The sequence below is a fragment of the Neofelis nebulosa genome, chromosome 1, assembly GCF_028018385.1.
Source record: "Neofelis nebulosa isolate mNeoNeb1 chromosome 1, mNeoNeb1.pri, whole genome shotgun sequence".
NCBI lineage: Eukaryota > Metazoa > Chordata > Mammalia > Carnivora > Felidae > Neofelis > Neofelis nebulosa.
Genome location: NC_080782.1, coordinates 13,657,028 through 13,671,259, shown reverse-complemented (window position 1 = coordinate 13,671,259; position 14,232 = coordinate 13,657,028). Strand labels below are relative to the sequence as shown.

Sequence of the window (14,232 nt, the reverse complement as noted above, 5' to 3'; positions counted from 1 at the left end):
CCAGCCCGGTAGTCTGCTAAAGGCGTTTGCAGTTAGGAGATGAATAGCATTGATCATATTCTCTCCATGATGAAGTATGGAGAGAGCACCCAGAGTTGGAGTGGGGCCCGTTCAGAACATAGGAGCAGCAGAGGAAATAATAATGACTGAACAACCTTTATCATTTAAGAACATTTTTTTAACTTTAGTGTGATTAACATACAATGTAATCTTGGTTTCTGGCGCACGACAAGATGATTCCCCAGCAGTTCTGTACGTTACTCCGTGCTTATCACAGTAAGTCGCAGCCCGTCTGTCATCATACAGTGTTTTCCGCCTTTATCGCTCACAGACAGTAAGATAATAGAAGAACTCTGTCCTACAGTTTCCTCCGGGCTTGTTTTGAGAAACCCAGATTAAAGCCACAAGTCAGAAAGCAAAAGTCTAATTCCGGTAGCCCTTTGCGAGTTCGTAGTTTGTGAAGGAAACCGCTCTGGAGCAGGGTGTGGTCACAGACTTCACAGCTAGGTGAGCACGAAATGCTTTAGGTTTAAGAAGGCGTCGGTGTGTGCGACAAAAACAGGTCCCTTTGCACACCAAGTGCGGACCAGTGTCGTCCTGGCTTCATTTGTTCCAGGGTGAGGTTTAGGTCTGTAGTCATTGAAGCAAATCGTTGAAGAAATTAATCTGAGAAGGTCTGTTTTCAAGTTATGTGCGATTTGTAAAAGAAAGCATTTTCTTTATTTCTTCTTTCAGTATCCGTGTTCAGGGGTGCCTTGTTTTTATTACTGGCTGGTCAAAAAAATAAAAATAAAAAACCTGTCACTTTATAATACATTAATGAAGTAGATGGTGGATTTGTTAAGAGATTTTTGATTAATGGTGGTTAAGATGTCATCTCTGAGTGTCCTTGGGAAATCTAGGATACTGAGGTCTATTTTTTTTTTTAAATTTTTCAACGTTTTTTATTTATTTTTGGGACAGAGAGAGACAGAGCATGAACGGGGGAGGGGCAGAGAGAGAGGGAGACACAGAATCGGAAACAGGCTCCAGGCTCTGAGCCATCAGCCCAGAGCCCGACGCGGGGCTCGAACTCACGGACCGCGAGATCGTGACCTGGCTGAAGTCGGACGCTTAACTGACTGCGCCACCCAGGCGCCCCTACTGAGGTCTATTTTGATAGCATGAGAAGGGAGGGGCGGAGAGAGGGAATCCCAAGCAGGCTCTACACAAAGCCTGACTCCAGCCCACAAACCAGAAGATCGTGACCTGAGCCTAAACCGAGAGTCAGCCGCCCCACCCACTGGAGCTGCTCAGGCAACCCGGGAAATCTGGAATACTGAGATAAAATTATTCTGCTAGAAAAAAGATTGGAACTTTTTTTTAAGATTTTATTTTTAAGTGATCGCTACAGCCAGTGTGGGGGCTCGAACTCAGATCAGGAGTCGCATGCCTCACCGAGTGAGCCAGCCCAGACGCCCTTTAGAAATACTTTTTATCTTGTGAAAGATAAATTTATTCTGTCTGCCTTCTCTTAACCAAAAATATTTCTAGTAAATAAGTTACAGCAAAGTTCTCATGTTTTTGCTTTTTTCCTTTAAAAAAAAATGTTTAAGGTTTATTTTTCAGTAAGTGAGAGAGATGGAGTGTGAGTGGGGGAGGGGCAAAGAGAGACAGAGACCCAGAATCCAAAGCAGGCTTCAGGCTCCGAGCTGTCAGTACAGGGCCTGACACAGGGCTGATCTCATGAACCACGAGATCATGACCTGAGCCAAAGTCAGCTTCGCCTGACTCTTAACCGACTGAGCCACCCAGGCGCCCCTCTTTGACATCATTTTAAATTAATTTCTCCTTTCTGGGGCATTTGAGGTCCGCACGATCCATACATACAGAAATGCTTCTCGCACCGTGGCCCTTGACTCGTGCTGGGGGTTAGAGTGTCAGCTCGTCGTTTGCGTTTCTGATAGCCCCTCACTTCCCAGCTGAGTAGGAAGTGCTCCGGACATAAGGAAGGGACAGCGTTCCCGTGTGATCCAACCAAGCTAGTGTAACATCTCTCCCTCCGCCTCCTGAACACAAGCCAGCAGCACCGAGGCTTCGTTGAGGGGCGTCCGGGGGTGGGTCAGCGGGGTGAGGAGAAGGGGAGGCAGAACCTCGAAACCTGCTGAACTTGTCATCCCATTTGATCGACTTTTCTTGCACCCCTCCCCACCCAATCTGGGGGCCGCAGGTGGCTTAATGAACTCCTGGAAACGTCGCTGGTGCGTGCTCAAGGACGAAACCTTCCTGTGGTTCCGCTCTAAGCAGGAGGCCCTCAAGCAAGGCTGGCTCCACAAAAAAGGCGGCGGCTCCTCGACGCTGTCCAGGAGGAACTGGAAGAAGCGCTGGTTTGTCCTCCGCCAGTCCAAGCTGATGTACTTTGAAAACGACAGTGAGGAGAAGCTCAAGGGCACCTTGGAAGTCCGCACGGCCAAGTATGTCGATGGGCTGTGCAGGTGGCCCCAGTGGGTGGCGCTCTGGGGCTGCTGGACTGTGGGTGCCGCTTCCTCCACAGCCACCGGTCCGCGGGCTGGAGTAGGGGTTGAGTGCACCCCAGTCATTCACTTCAGTGGACCGGATTGTTAGGAAACCAGGGAAGCGACTTCGTGAACAGTTCGCTTTCTGTGGGCACGTTCAGACATCCGGCTGTCGTTTATAAGATGCCAGCCGGCCCTGCAACTGGCTGTCGGAAATGTGATTGGTCGTATGCAGGAAGCCTGGGAATCTTGAACAACGGGTTAAGAGTCTTTTTATTGGTCCACAGACCACTTCTAGTCCTTTTATATAAGCGGATTGCTAAATTGGAGACAGACTGCCAATCTGGAGTGTTTGGGTTTTGTGCTTTATTTTTAGAGGTATCATTGACCTACGTTAGTTTCAGACGTACACCATAGCGACTCCACGTGTCTATTGCAAAACAATTACCACGGTGAGACTAAACCATCCATCACCGTCACCGTCCATAGTTATAAATTTTGTTTTCTGCTGTTGGGTACTTTTAAGATCTACTCAACAACTTTCATATATGTGACACAGTATTATCAACTAGTCACCAAGCCGTATGTGACATCCCCAGGACTTATTTTGTACCCGGGAGATTGTACCTTTTCACTACCTTCTTTCTTTCTTCCTTTCTTTCTTTCTTTCTTTCTTTCTTTCTTTCTTTCTTTCTTTCTTTCTTTCTTTCTTTCTTTCTTTCTTCCTTCCTTCCTTCCTTCCTTCCTTCCTTCCTTCCTTCCTTCCTTCCTTCCTTCCTTCCTTCCTTCCTTCCTTCCTTCCTTCCTTCCCCTCTCCCCTCTTCTCTTCCCTTTACTCTCCTCTCCTCTCCTCTCTTCTCTTTTTGATTACCTTTCACTCATAGAGGTGTTTTTTGGAATGAATTTTTTTGTCTTTTACTAACGTGGGATATACCAGCCATCTTCATTCCCAGCAATGACAGGAACAGAGCTAGGCTTTGAATCCAACAAACCCCCTTTTTCTGCCCCCACCCCCCGCCCTGTATAGAACCAAATCACTGGACTAGTGGACTATTATTTAGTTAAAAATTCAGGAAGTTGGACTTAGCGGCAACTGGGTAGCTTGATACATATTTAGAAAATAAGTAAAATAAGCTTCGAGAGATGAGATTAACTCCTGAAATCACGAGACCTGAAATTAGCATTTTGTTTCTAACCAGCACTGGCAACTCTTGAACTTTTTTTATTGAAAAGTGGGAGGTTAAACAGGGAAAGCGTTTTGTGCATTTAATTTTAAGGGCAAACAATGAAGTGCAGACAGCAGAGTATTAGACTTTCCAGGCTTCCCCCATGGGGTTTGTTAGGAGCCCAGGCTCCAGAACAAGAGTGAGTGTGTACGATCGGGAGTCTAAACCCTACAAGAAATGTTCATAGCACGACACAGCTCTGTGCCTCTGCCTCTCAGCTCTGTGTATTTGTTCTTCCTCCTGATTCACCCCACAGAAGGCTCACCCACGAACGCCAGGAGGCTCAGAGGAGGAGGGCAGAGAGAGAATTTCAGTGGTGGAAATTGATGTGTATTCCTCATGCACCTGACTCTGTGCTGCTTGATAAAGCCCCGTTTCCAGGTGCTTTGTGAGAATTCCAGAGTTAAGGAGATGTTAGCTATCATGTGGTCATTTCTGTCCTATTCTGTAGAGGAAGGACATTAAATTCTTTTTGCCACATTAAGATTTTTTGTTGAGATTAATTAAAATGTTTCATTTTATTAAAGATTTCAATCCTATGCAGGAGTAGGTGGGAGAATATAATGAAGTGCCTGTGGTCATTCCCCAGCTTTCAGCAGAGACCCTCCCTCCCCCGCCCCAGGGCCGAAGTGTTGCACTCATAACCCCACCCTGCACTCCTTCCCTTAGGAGCTGTTCTGTAAAGCATACATCACGTAATTTTATCTCTAAATAGTTCAGTAGACACTTAAAGGTTAAGACTCTCAATGCAGAATCACACTGTAACAGTTAAAAAATAACTCTCTAATCATCCAAACTCCAGTCATTGTTCAAATTTATCCAGTTGTCTTGTAAATGGAGGCGATAGTGCTCTCGTCGGTTCGGGCTGGTTTATTTCTTCAAATCAGAATTCAAACAAGGTCTGTAATTTTTAACGAATTGACCCATCTCTCAAGTCTTTGGCAGTTTATACAACATTCCCCTCCATCGTTTTCTTCGCTCACTCGCTGTCACTGATGATGCCACCACATTTATCCTACGGAGTTTCCAGATGATGTGTACTGTGACCCTGACAATATCATCACTCACTCATCTCCGGGGAAGCTTTTTACGAGTGTGGGTCCCTGCCCTCCCCCTGCCCCCGCCAGAGAGCACCCACCTGGGTTTTCGGAAAGTTTCCCAGGATTCGGATAGGCCACTGTGGTTCAGACGCACAGCCTTACGACTAGATCCGTGTCCCCTCTCATTTTACATACAGGATTGCTGAGTTCCCGAGAGGCAAAGTGGCTGGTCCAGTATGACACGGTCTGGACACTTCCCTGGAGCCCTGCTTGAGAGGCCTCTCTAACCAGACGCTTGGCTGGTGGCTGCCCACGTATCACCTCTCGCCTCCTGCTCAGCAAGGGCAGGAATTCTCGCTATCTTGACTTTTAAAAATATTTTATCTTGTGTGATTCCAGCTGTAAGGTATTTATTTTTTCTAAGTGGCAAGCCTGTTGAGTTTTGTAGATGTGGAATCCGTGTTTTACTGTGAAGGGTGGTGCTACTTGGGTTGGCAAAGCAAGCTGGCTTTACCCCCAGGACCCTTCTTCATCAAATATTTTACCATCTCTGGTCCCATCTCAACACCTGCTTGTATTTCATCCTGATCTTGTTAACCTGCTCCATCGATTTCAAACCTCTCATGTTGTGCAGGGCATGTTGGGATGAGATCGGGATGGCACGGGGATCCAGAAACACCCAAATCCTCTGAGCCCCCGATGGAAATAATGTGCCCTTACCAGGTCACACGTGTTGGCCAAGGCCTTAAACCGCAGCAGGAAGCCATGAGGAATTAATTAGGAAGGAGCTCAAGACTAGTCCCCTCGTCGGGGGTCCTTCCCTTGTAGAGCAGTGAGAGGGGCCAAGGGAAGGTGCGGGCCAAGAAGGGGACTCCTGCCCCAAGCCTTCTAGGGTCTCGGCAGGGACGCATCTTGGGCAGGCCAGAGTGAGGAGACAGACTCCTCCCTGGAAGTGTCCAGCAGGCACCTAGCCCTGGCCCCGGCCTCAGCCTTCCTCTCTCAGGAGCAGAGAGGATCCCCGGCCCTCCCCCAGAGGCCACAAGGTCGGGCTGAAGTAGGCGTTTGATTTTTCGGTTACAGTTTCCAACTCCGCCATCTGTTTGGTGAAATTGCTTTACTCGCTTCCTCTTAAGGATCCCGTAGCCCTGATTTGCATCTGATGCTTGGGTTACTTTGCAGAGAGATCATAGATAACACCAGCAAAGAGAACGGGATTGACATCATCATGGCCGATAGGACCTTCCACCTGATTGCGGAATCCCCCGAAGATGCCAGGTGAGACACTGCTGCTGACCGCATGTGAACTACATCTTTACTCCCCTCCAGGCCTGGGCGCCACACAGTTCAGTGTTTACCCTGCCGGCTCTGAAAAGATTTTTAGTGGATTTTCGAGTTGGGCTTGTCTGTTAGGATGGTTGAAGAACCGCGTCATGAGATTGACGTTCTTGTCCCCTGGGGTATCTTTCACCGGGCTAAGGTGTCCAAGTTACCACACACAGTCGAGGATTTCCAGCTTCGAATGCCACTAGGGCCCTTGGTATCTTGGCTCAGGCTTTTATTGTCCCCGGCAGCGTGTGTCAACCGTGCACCTACACAGAGGCGAAAGCCCACCCTTTGGAAGCTTCTGAGCTTCGAAAGGGAACAGCTTGTGTTTGCCTAAGGAGTGAGAAGGCAGGCGCTCTCACCACTGGGCGTTTCAATAATTGATAGCACTGTGGCATTGAGAGAGTGTTGAAGGTCTTCACGTTGAAAAATTCAATAGGGTAGAAGAGATAGTCAACACTTAGAATTACTATATTTCAGGCAATGTGGTGACATGCTTCACGTGTATTATTACACATCGTTACCCTTAAACACATTTTGCGGAGTAGGAGACTCAGGTAAGAGAAAGGGCAGTATAATCTGTGAAGTAACAGAAGTTCATTCTACTGAACAGAGGCATTATGTTTCTTAAGGAGCTTGAATGTTTGAGTTCCAAGGACAGTGTGGCGTCCGTTGGCTGGGTCAAGCGGTCTAACTTTTCTGGGCCTCAGGTTTCCATCCTAGTGCTGGAGAGACGTGGAAAAAGTCAAGGAGAAGGGCTGTGTGCTCCCAGCACGATGCATCACAGGGTCACACGGTGGATGAGATAGGGTCAGACGTCTGTCTGTCCCCTTGTGTTTTGTGAGCCACAAGGTTACGTTGGAGGGATCTGTTGGCTCCTCTGAGCAATGCCAGAGAGGACCCTCCGCCTATGTTCTTTACTTTTCACCTCAGAAACCATTAGGATCGTCTAATGAATTCTCCTTGCCTTTCGCTACCCCTTGCCCTTTGAATGTTTGAGTTGATACAACGCCATGGTAGTCACAGCAAGGGCAAAGAAAATAATCCTTCCCATGGGAACACACTAAAAACCCTGCTTGGATCCATAAATTATGACACAAACTGGAAAAACCAAGCAAACCTGGAATTACAGCCCCCTCGTTCCATCTGGGACTCCTAGAGACCACTTGTGGTCGTTTGCAGTCCCAGGAAGGCCCACAGTTCTCAGCTGAATTACAGGCCCCGCGTTTGGCAGCCGTCCTCTCTGCTTTGTGCCGAAACGAGCCTGCGAAATTTAACACTGGGGATCTGTTAACTGAGGACTTGTTCCCCTGACCAGCAGAATGTGGTTTTTAAAAATTCCTTTTCGGATTGAGTTAAATAAACTTGATTCATGAGGAGAAATTTGTAAATTTAAGAGTATCACCTGAACAGATCGAAAGCATAGCAAATTTTATTTTCTGTGTGTGTGTGTGTGTGTGTGTGTGTGTGTGTGTGTGTGTGAGTGGGTGAGATCCCATGTGGCCTACATCCGGAATGTATGTGTTTTTTAGCGTCTGATCTGGGAAATTGTTGAGCTTCATAAAGCAATAAGTGAAGTCTTAAGTCTTGCCTTTGAGTTCACCAGAACTGATGAAGCAAATTTATATTAAATATTTCCCTTGGTTGTTTCCTAAGAGTCTGTATATGCTGTTTTGAAACTCTTGGTCACTGGGGCACCTGAGTGGCTCCATTGGTTAAGCGTTCGACTTTGGCTCGGGTCATGATCTCGCAACCCATGGGTTCGGGCCCCGCGTCGGCTTCTGTGCTGACAGCTCAGAGCCTGGAGCCTGCGTCCGGTTCTGTGTCTCCCTCTCTTTCTGCCCCTTCCCTGCTTGTGCACTCTCTCTCAAAAATAAATAAACATTAAAAAAAAATTTAAAAGAAAAGAAACTCTTGGCCACATTTTTCTCCTTCAAAATTAACAGGGGATAGGTTTTAGTGCTTTACTATAAGTACTTTATGTGACTTAACTTTCTATATAGGTATAATTTTTTTTTTTGCTTAAATATCCCATTGTATACCAAGCACTTGGTCCTCTGCCTTACTTGGTAGGAGTGTGTATATATGTCTTAATGAGGCCCTGCAGGAGAAGGATGTCCTAGCATCTCACATTTGGTACCTCTCACATTTTATAGTTGCTTCATAAATGTTGGATGGATGGACAGATAGATGAATGAATATTCACGGTCATTTTCCTCAAGCACGTATTGTGTTTGTAGTTACATCATGACTTCTGTTCAGCTTGACTTTTCTGAGGTTGACATGTTTTCCTTTATTGCCTGATTCTAATGAGTCTGAAAGTGAGAAAACTCATTTGAAGAGAAGATGGAAGAATTCTCCAGTCAAAATCACTTTCTACTTCAAACAGTTGTGTTCTGTTTCCTGCTTTTCTATGGTTTTGTTCATACTTTGGTAGAAAATCCCATCAGGTGGTTGGAAAACCCCATCCTGGGAGTGAGGAGGGAAAATAGACACCAGTGGCCTTCTTACCTTGGAATTTACTTTCAACAAATGAAAAGGCCCTTGAATATTCCCTAGGTTAGAAATAATATCTTCAGTAAAGATCCTTGATTATAAATGTTTTGGGTAGAACTGAGGATTTCATTGTCATCGTCATTAAATGTCTAAAGGTCTGGGGGAGCTGGAGGAGGAGAGGGTCTCTCATCGATCTCACGTTGCCACAGGTGATACCCAAAGGCAGTTTGGCTGTTTCTTCCCCCCTTGCCCGTTGGTAGCATGAAACCCACATTTAACCCCTGAAGAGGAGGCAGACGAGAAGCAAAGGTGCTCAGAGGACATGTCATTTTCGCAGAGATCGTGGGGAAGGGCATCATTCACTGTGTTGCAGATGCGACAGCTGGCCCCTCCTTGACGGTCACTCTCTCCTTCCCACAGCCAGTGGTTCAGCGTGCTGAGTCAGGTCCACGCGTCCACGGACCAGGAGATCCGGGAGATGCACGATGAGCAGGCGAACCCACAAAACGCCGTGGTGCGTGAGCATTTTGGAGTGGCGGGAAACGTCCGAGGGAGGCAGGGGGCTTGGGAGTTTCTAGGCAGTATGAAGTGTAATAATTAAAGAGAAAACCAGTAATATTTTATTTAGAAGTCATGCAGAAAAATAGAATCAGTTAAAGAAGATTATCAGTAGTAATAGATTGCAGTTCTCCCACTTTAAGCCATTAAAAGAACGACAACAAATCCCAAGTCTTCTGACATCATGGAAGCATATTTATTACACTTTCCTTCAAAGGACTTCGTGAATTTTAAATTATGTGTTTTCAGTCTTCGTTCTATCCTAGATACATACACAGAACCATAAAATCATATTTTAGAAATCAAGTTTTATTTTCTCATAAGAACTACTTAACATCAGAGTTTCTCAGCGGAGTAAGGGGCATCTGGGTGGCTTCCTCAGTTGAGGGACCCGCTCTTCAATTTGGCCCAGGTCATGATCTTACTGTTCACGAGAGGGAGCCCCACATCAGGCTCTGTGCTGACAGCATGGAGCTTGCTTGGGATTCTCTCTCTTCCTCTCTCTCTGCCCCTCCCCTGTTCACACGAACTCTCTCTTTCTCCCCCTTCCCCCCACCCAAATAAACATTTTTTTTCAATATATGAAATTTATTGTCAAATTGGTTTCCATACAACACCCAGTGCTCAAAATAAACATTTTTTTTAAAGGGGGAAAGAAGGTTCTATTTAAAAAAAGTTTCTGGGGCACCCGGCTGGCTCAGTCGGTTGAGCATCCAACTTCGGCTCAGGTCATGATCTCTTAGTCTGTGAGTTCAAGTCCCGCCAGGCTCTGCTTCGGATTCTGTGTCTCCCTCTCTCTCTGCCCCTCCCCCACTTATGCTCTGTCTCTGCCTCTCTCTCTCTCTCTCTCTCTCTCTCTCTCTCTCTCTCTCTCTCTCTCTCTGTCAAAAATAAATAAACATTTAAAAAAATTAAAAAAGTTTGTTAGAGTACGTGTAAAATTTAGCGATAGATCATAGTGTAAATCAGAAAAATTTGTACTATTGAAAGAAGTTTGTAAACACTTTTCCCTGAACGTATTTTAAAAACAAGACGGGGCGGGGCGCCTGGGTGGCGCAGTCGGTTAAGCGTCCGACTTCAGCCAAGTCACGATCTCGCGGTCTGTGAGTTCGAGCCCCGCGTCAGGCTCTGGGCTGATGGCTCGGAGCCTGGAGCCTGTTTCCGATTCTGTGTCTCCCTCTCTCTCTGCCCCTCCCCCGTTCATGCTCTGTCTCTCTCTGTCCCAAAAATAAATAAAAAACGTTGAAAAAAAAAATTTTTTTTTAAAAAATAAAAACAAGACGGGGAGATTAACTTACGTATATTTTTTTTCATGAGTGAACTGTCTCCCCTGTCTAGAGGCTGTACTCACCAACTGAAGGTGGGATCTTTCTTAGATAACGATTATTTTGCATTTAACACAAAAGGAGGGAGCTTTTTTTTTTGTCTGTTTGCCTACTTCGAGCTTCATGATCTAAGGATATTATGATGATGTGTGCTGTATTTCAATGGTTCTGTTCCCTCTGCTTTTGCTCCTTTCCAGGGCACTTTGGACGTGGGGATGATAGACTCCGTGTGCGCCTCCGACAGCCCCGAGAGGTAAGTTCAGATGTGACTCTTGGCGAAAGGGATGAGTAACCTGTGTGCTCCCACAGCTCTCTCTGCTTCTAGGTCCCTTCCTTTCTGAGCTGTGAAATGATCTCAGGCTGCCTGTGGTCACCTGGGCAATTCCAGTCTTCTTTCTTTGTGCCCGGTTTTATATCACCCAGAAGTCGTCCTCTCTGGGTATCTTTGGGCTGCTGGGAGAGACCGTGGAAACCTAATTTAGACAGTCAGTTAAAAACATACACACAAGAGGCACAGTCTTCCTTTGGGTACAGGGGTAAACCCAGGATGCAAAGAGGAAGAAAATGCCTATTTCGGAAAATAGTATTCCAGCACAGGGAAGGGTGCTGTTCCCCTTCCTAAACTTAATAAGGAATTTAAAAAGGATCTTGTTGTAACGTGTATGTGGAGTGTTAATAAATTAAACCACATTCTTCCCTTGACATCTCAACCTTATTTGTGCCCTTAAAATAGCATGTGTTGGTTTTGTTTTTTTGAAGGCAAACCATCTTCATGGGTGCCCTCAGGAGTCTGTACCGTTGACCTTTGTCTTCTCTGTGTTTCTTTGCTGCTCTTTGAATTCTGCATTAGGAATCAAAATTGGCTTCTGCCTTCAGTAAGGTAGCTTTAGAAAGTGGATAGAAACGTATTCCAACTGACAACAAAAATAGTGCCTACTAGGTAGAATTATCTAGAGTCTTCAGAACCTTTAATTAACACGTGTGTTTTGTCCATATTCAGCCCAGATTTTATTCTGACGGCCAAGTTCCTACCCTATCGACATCTGTCTCCTAAACCCTTTCGCTCCAGCAGGCTGGGCATGTGAGGGTCCATGCTTAGAACTTTCCATTCCTACTCACATCCTTCTCTCTTCCTCAAGTGCCCACCTCCTTCCCAACAAGAGAAGTGTCTTTTAAAGAGCACCTGTCTTTCCCTGTCTACTACAGTCCCATTAATCTTGCTTTTTCTTGAACTTTTGCAGCGCTTAATTGCCGCGAGCATTTGAAAGCCTGCAAGAAATTCACAGCCACCAGCTTAAGTGGTTCAATATAGGCATGAGTATGAGCTAGGGCCTAGGAGAGACTCAGGGCATTGCCAGACAAAAAGAGGTGAAGGAGAAAGTAAATTTCCATTATTATGTTATCCCTGACTGGGAAATAAGCCTTTGTTAGATTGCTTTGAAAACATGGACCCAGGTGGCTTTTTGTAGCAAGCATAATCAAGTGTATAAGATGTTCCATTTACACCTATTTACTGATCTGCTTTTATTACTGGTGTCTGACGTATCATTACCGACCCACAGAAATATTATCCAAGGCAGTACCCAGAGGCAGAGAGAAATTTACTTTGGAGAGGCATCAGAAAAAAAAAAATTTCCCCCACCGTCACCTTATTTTAGCCTTCCCGGAACCAAGTTTCATTTGGAAAGTTTTGCATGAAGGAATCTTTCCCCTTCCAGGGCCTCCTGAATGTGTTGCTCCAAGTTTAAAGGTTAATGATGCATAAAATAAATCCTGCAGAAATGAGCAAGATTTGCCTTAGCACAAACCACAAATAGCACCGCGCTTTTCGTCCCGCTGACCGTAAGCCAGGAAAGAGGCGGCTGGTCTTGGTTCGAGCAGGTGATGCGGACAGTAGAGAGCTAAGTCTTGGCTTCCTTCTTGCCCTGTCGCCCAGACCCAATTCGTTTGTGATCATCACGGCCAACCGGGTGCTGCACTGCAACGCTGATACACCGGAGGAGATGCATCATTGGATAACGCTGCTGCAGAGGTCCAAGGGGGACACAAGAGTGGAGGGCCAGGAATTCATCGTGAGAGGTGACTGCCACCACGGCCTTGCCCCTTTGAGCAGCTTTCCTGAGTAATTTTGACTCTTGAGCTTGCTTAACAAACCAACAAGCAGACAGACAGCAAAAACACAAGAAAGGGTCATGGCCCTTTCTAGCAAATATATAGAAATATGACCCATTAGGAAGCATCCTGCAAATTATTACCTGATGTTTGGTGTTTGTCTTCCTAGTTTTTAATTTACACTCCGATCTTCCTTTCCAGGGTGGCTGCACAAAGAAGTAAAGAACAGTCCAAAGATGTCTTCATTAAAACTAAAAAAACGGTGGTTTGTGCTTACCCACAATTCCTTGGATTACTACAAGAGCTCAGAGAAGAATGCTCTGAAATTGGGCACGTTGGTCCTCAATAGCCTGTGCTCGGTGGTGCCTCCGGACGAGAAGATCTTCAAAGACACAGGTAACGGTGCCGTGTGCCTGTGACGAGCCGGGCCCGAAAGCTCGCACCTGGAGCCCGAGGAGGCCTGGGTTTGCTCGGACCAGAGGGAGGAGTTTGGTTAGCTGTATGCACGCTTAGTATTGAAACCGTGGTGAAGAGGTCCCGCTTAACTGAGTTGCAGAAATGTTCTTCTGAGGACAGTCACATATAAACAGGGATTCTCCTGTATGGAGCTTGATTTCTGTATGCCGCGTTTTCGTCTTTGTGCTGTGAGAGCCCTAACGCAGCCTAAGAAAGATCAATCCTGACTGTCCGTGAGCTTCACCTAGTAGAACAGAGAGCACTGATGTTAGCTTAGTTTTTTTTTTTTTTTTTTTTTTTTCCCCTTGTCACTATTACGAAGATATTTCTACATTGTTTGGGTTTTGTTGCTAGTTGAGATTTTGCGCTTTTGAAAACATAGCTCCTCTGTCCCCTGCGACAGCTTGTTTCTGGACACACAGACTGTTTGCTTAGCAGAAGTGTTTTCTTCTCAAGGGAGAGCCTAAGGAAAGGAGAAGAACCAGGAGGGGAGAAGGAACAGCAGGAAGGGAGGGAAGCGTTTTCACTCTCGTCCAGAGCCGGGAAGGGAACTTCCAGTTTATGCCTGTTTTTCTTCCAGAGCAAACGTGACCCTTTTATGTATTTACTCCTGGGTTTCTTACTTTACGGGTCTTCCTCTCGCAGCTGTATGCTCCTCGTTTGGACATGCGGGTGCCTCGCACAGGACAAGGCGCGTGTAGGAATCGGGAGAGGATTTGTTGAATTAGCTAATTAAAGGGGCTCAGGCGGAGAGGACACCGGCTCTGACAACAGGGCTGAGTTTCTGGCTTTCTGGGACTCCGGTGCCAGACCATCCCTGCGGAGGCTGACGCCCGTGGTGTGTGTGCTCTGTCACAGGCTACTGGAATGTCACCGTGTACGGCCGCAAGCACTGCTACCGTCTCTACACCAAGCTGCTCAACGAGGCCACCAGGTGGTCCAGCGCCATTCAAAATGTGACAGACGCCAAGGCCCCGATCGACACTCCCACCCAGCAGCTGATTCAAGACATCAAGGTAAGGATTCAAGACGGGGGGGCTCACGGGAGGTAGCTTCACTGGTTCTCACCCTTGGAACGTCAAGACGTTGGTCAAGCTCCGTTTTTATTCTGTAATCAAAAACTAACTTTTGGTTGGTTTTCTGTTGGAACGTCACTGCTTTTAGAAATCTGAATTTGAGAACTGAGCCGAAAGCTTACGCT

At 46.3% G+C, this 14,232-nt stretch overlaps 1 protein-coding gene and 1 long non-coding RNA gene across 5 annotated transcripts in view; one reads left to right on the top strand and one right to left on the bottom strand.

Moving 5' to 3' along the window:
- Positions 1 to 14,232, top strand: part of MYO10 (myosin X) — a 229,694-nt gene that overhangs the window by 202,452 nt on the left and 13,010 nt on the right. For all 4 annotated transcript variants that reach the window (XM_058716041.1, XM_058716048.1, XM_058716035.1 and 1 more), the window contains 7 exons: positions 2,210 to 2,453; positions 5,941 to 6,036; positions 9,001 to 9,094; positions 10,661 to 10,716; positions 12,400 to 12,542; positions 12,777 to 12,971; positions 13,890 to 14,047. In XM_058716041.1, the coding sequence (XP_058572024.1) occupies positions 2,210 to 2,453; positions 5,941 to 6,036; positions 9,001 to 9,094; positions 10,661 to 10,716; positions 12,400 to 12,542; positions 12,777 to 12,971; positions 13,890 to 14,047 (986 nt within the window). The remainder of the gene's footprint in view (positions 1 to 2,209; positions 2,454 to 5,940; positions 6,037 to 9,000; positions 9,095 to 10,660; positions 10,717 to 12,399; positions 12,543 to 12,776; positions 12,972 to 13,889; positions 14,048 to 14,232) is intronic.
- LOC131504110 (uncharacterized) overlaps positions 9,737 to 14,232 on the bottom strand; it is a 43,449-nt gene continuing 38,953 nt past the window's right edge. The window contains exons 5-6 of the long non-coding RNA XR_009257791.1: positions 10,433 to 13,494; positions 9,737 to 10,184 (exon numbers count right to left, since the gene is read on the bottom strand). This is a non-coding gene — a long non-coding RNA (uncharacterized LOC131504110). The remainder of the gene's footprint in view (positions 10,185 to 10,432; positions 13,495 to 14,232) is intronic.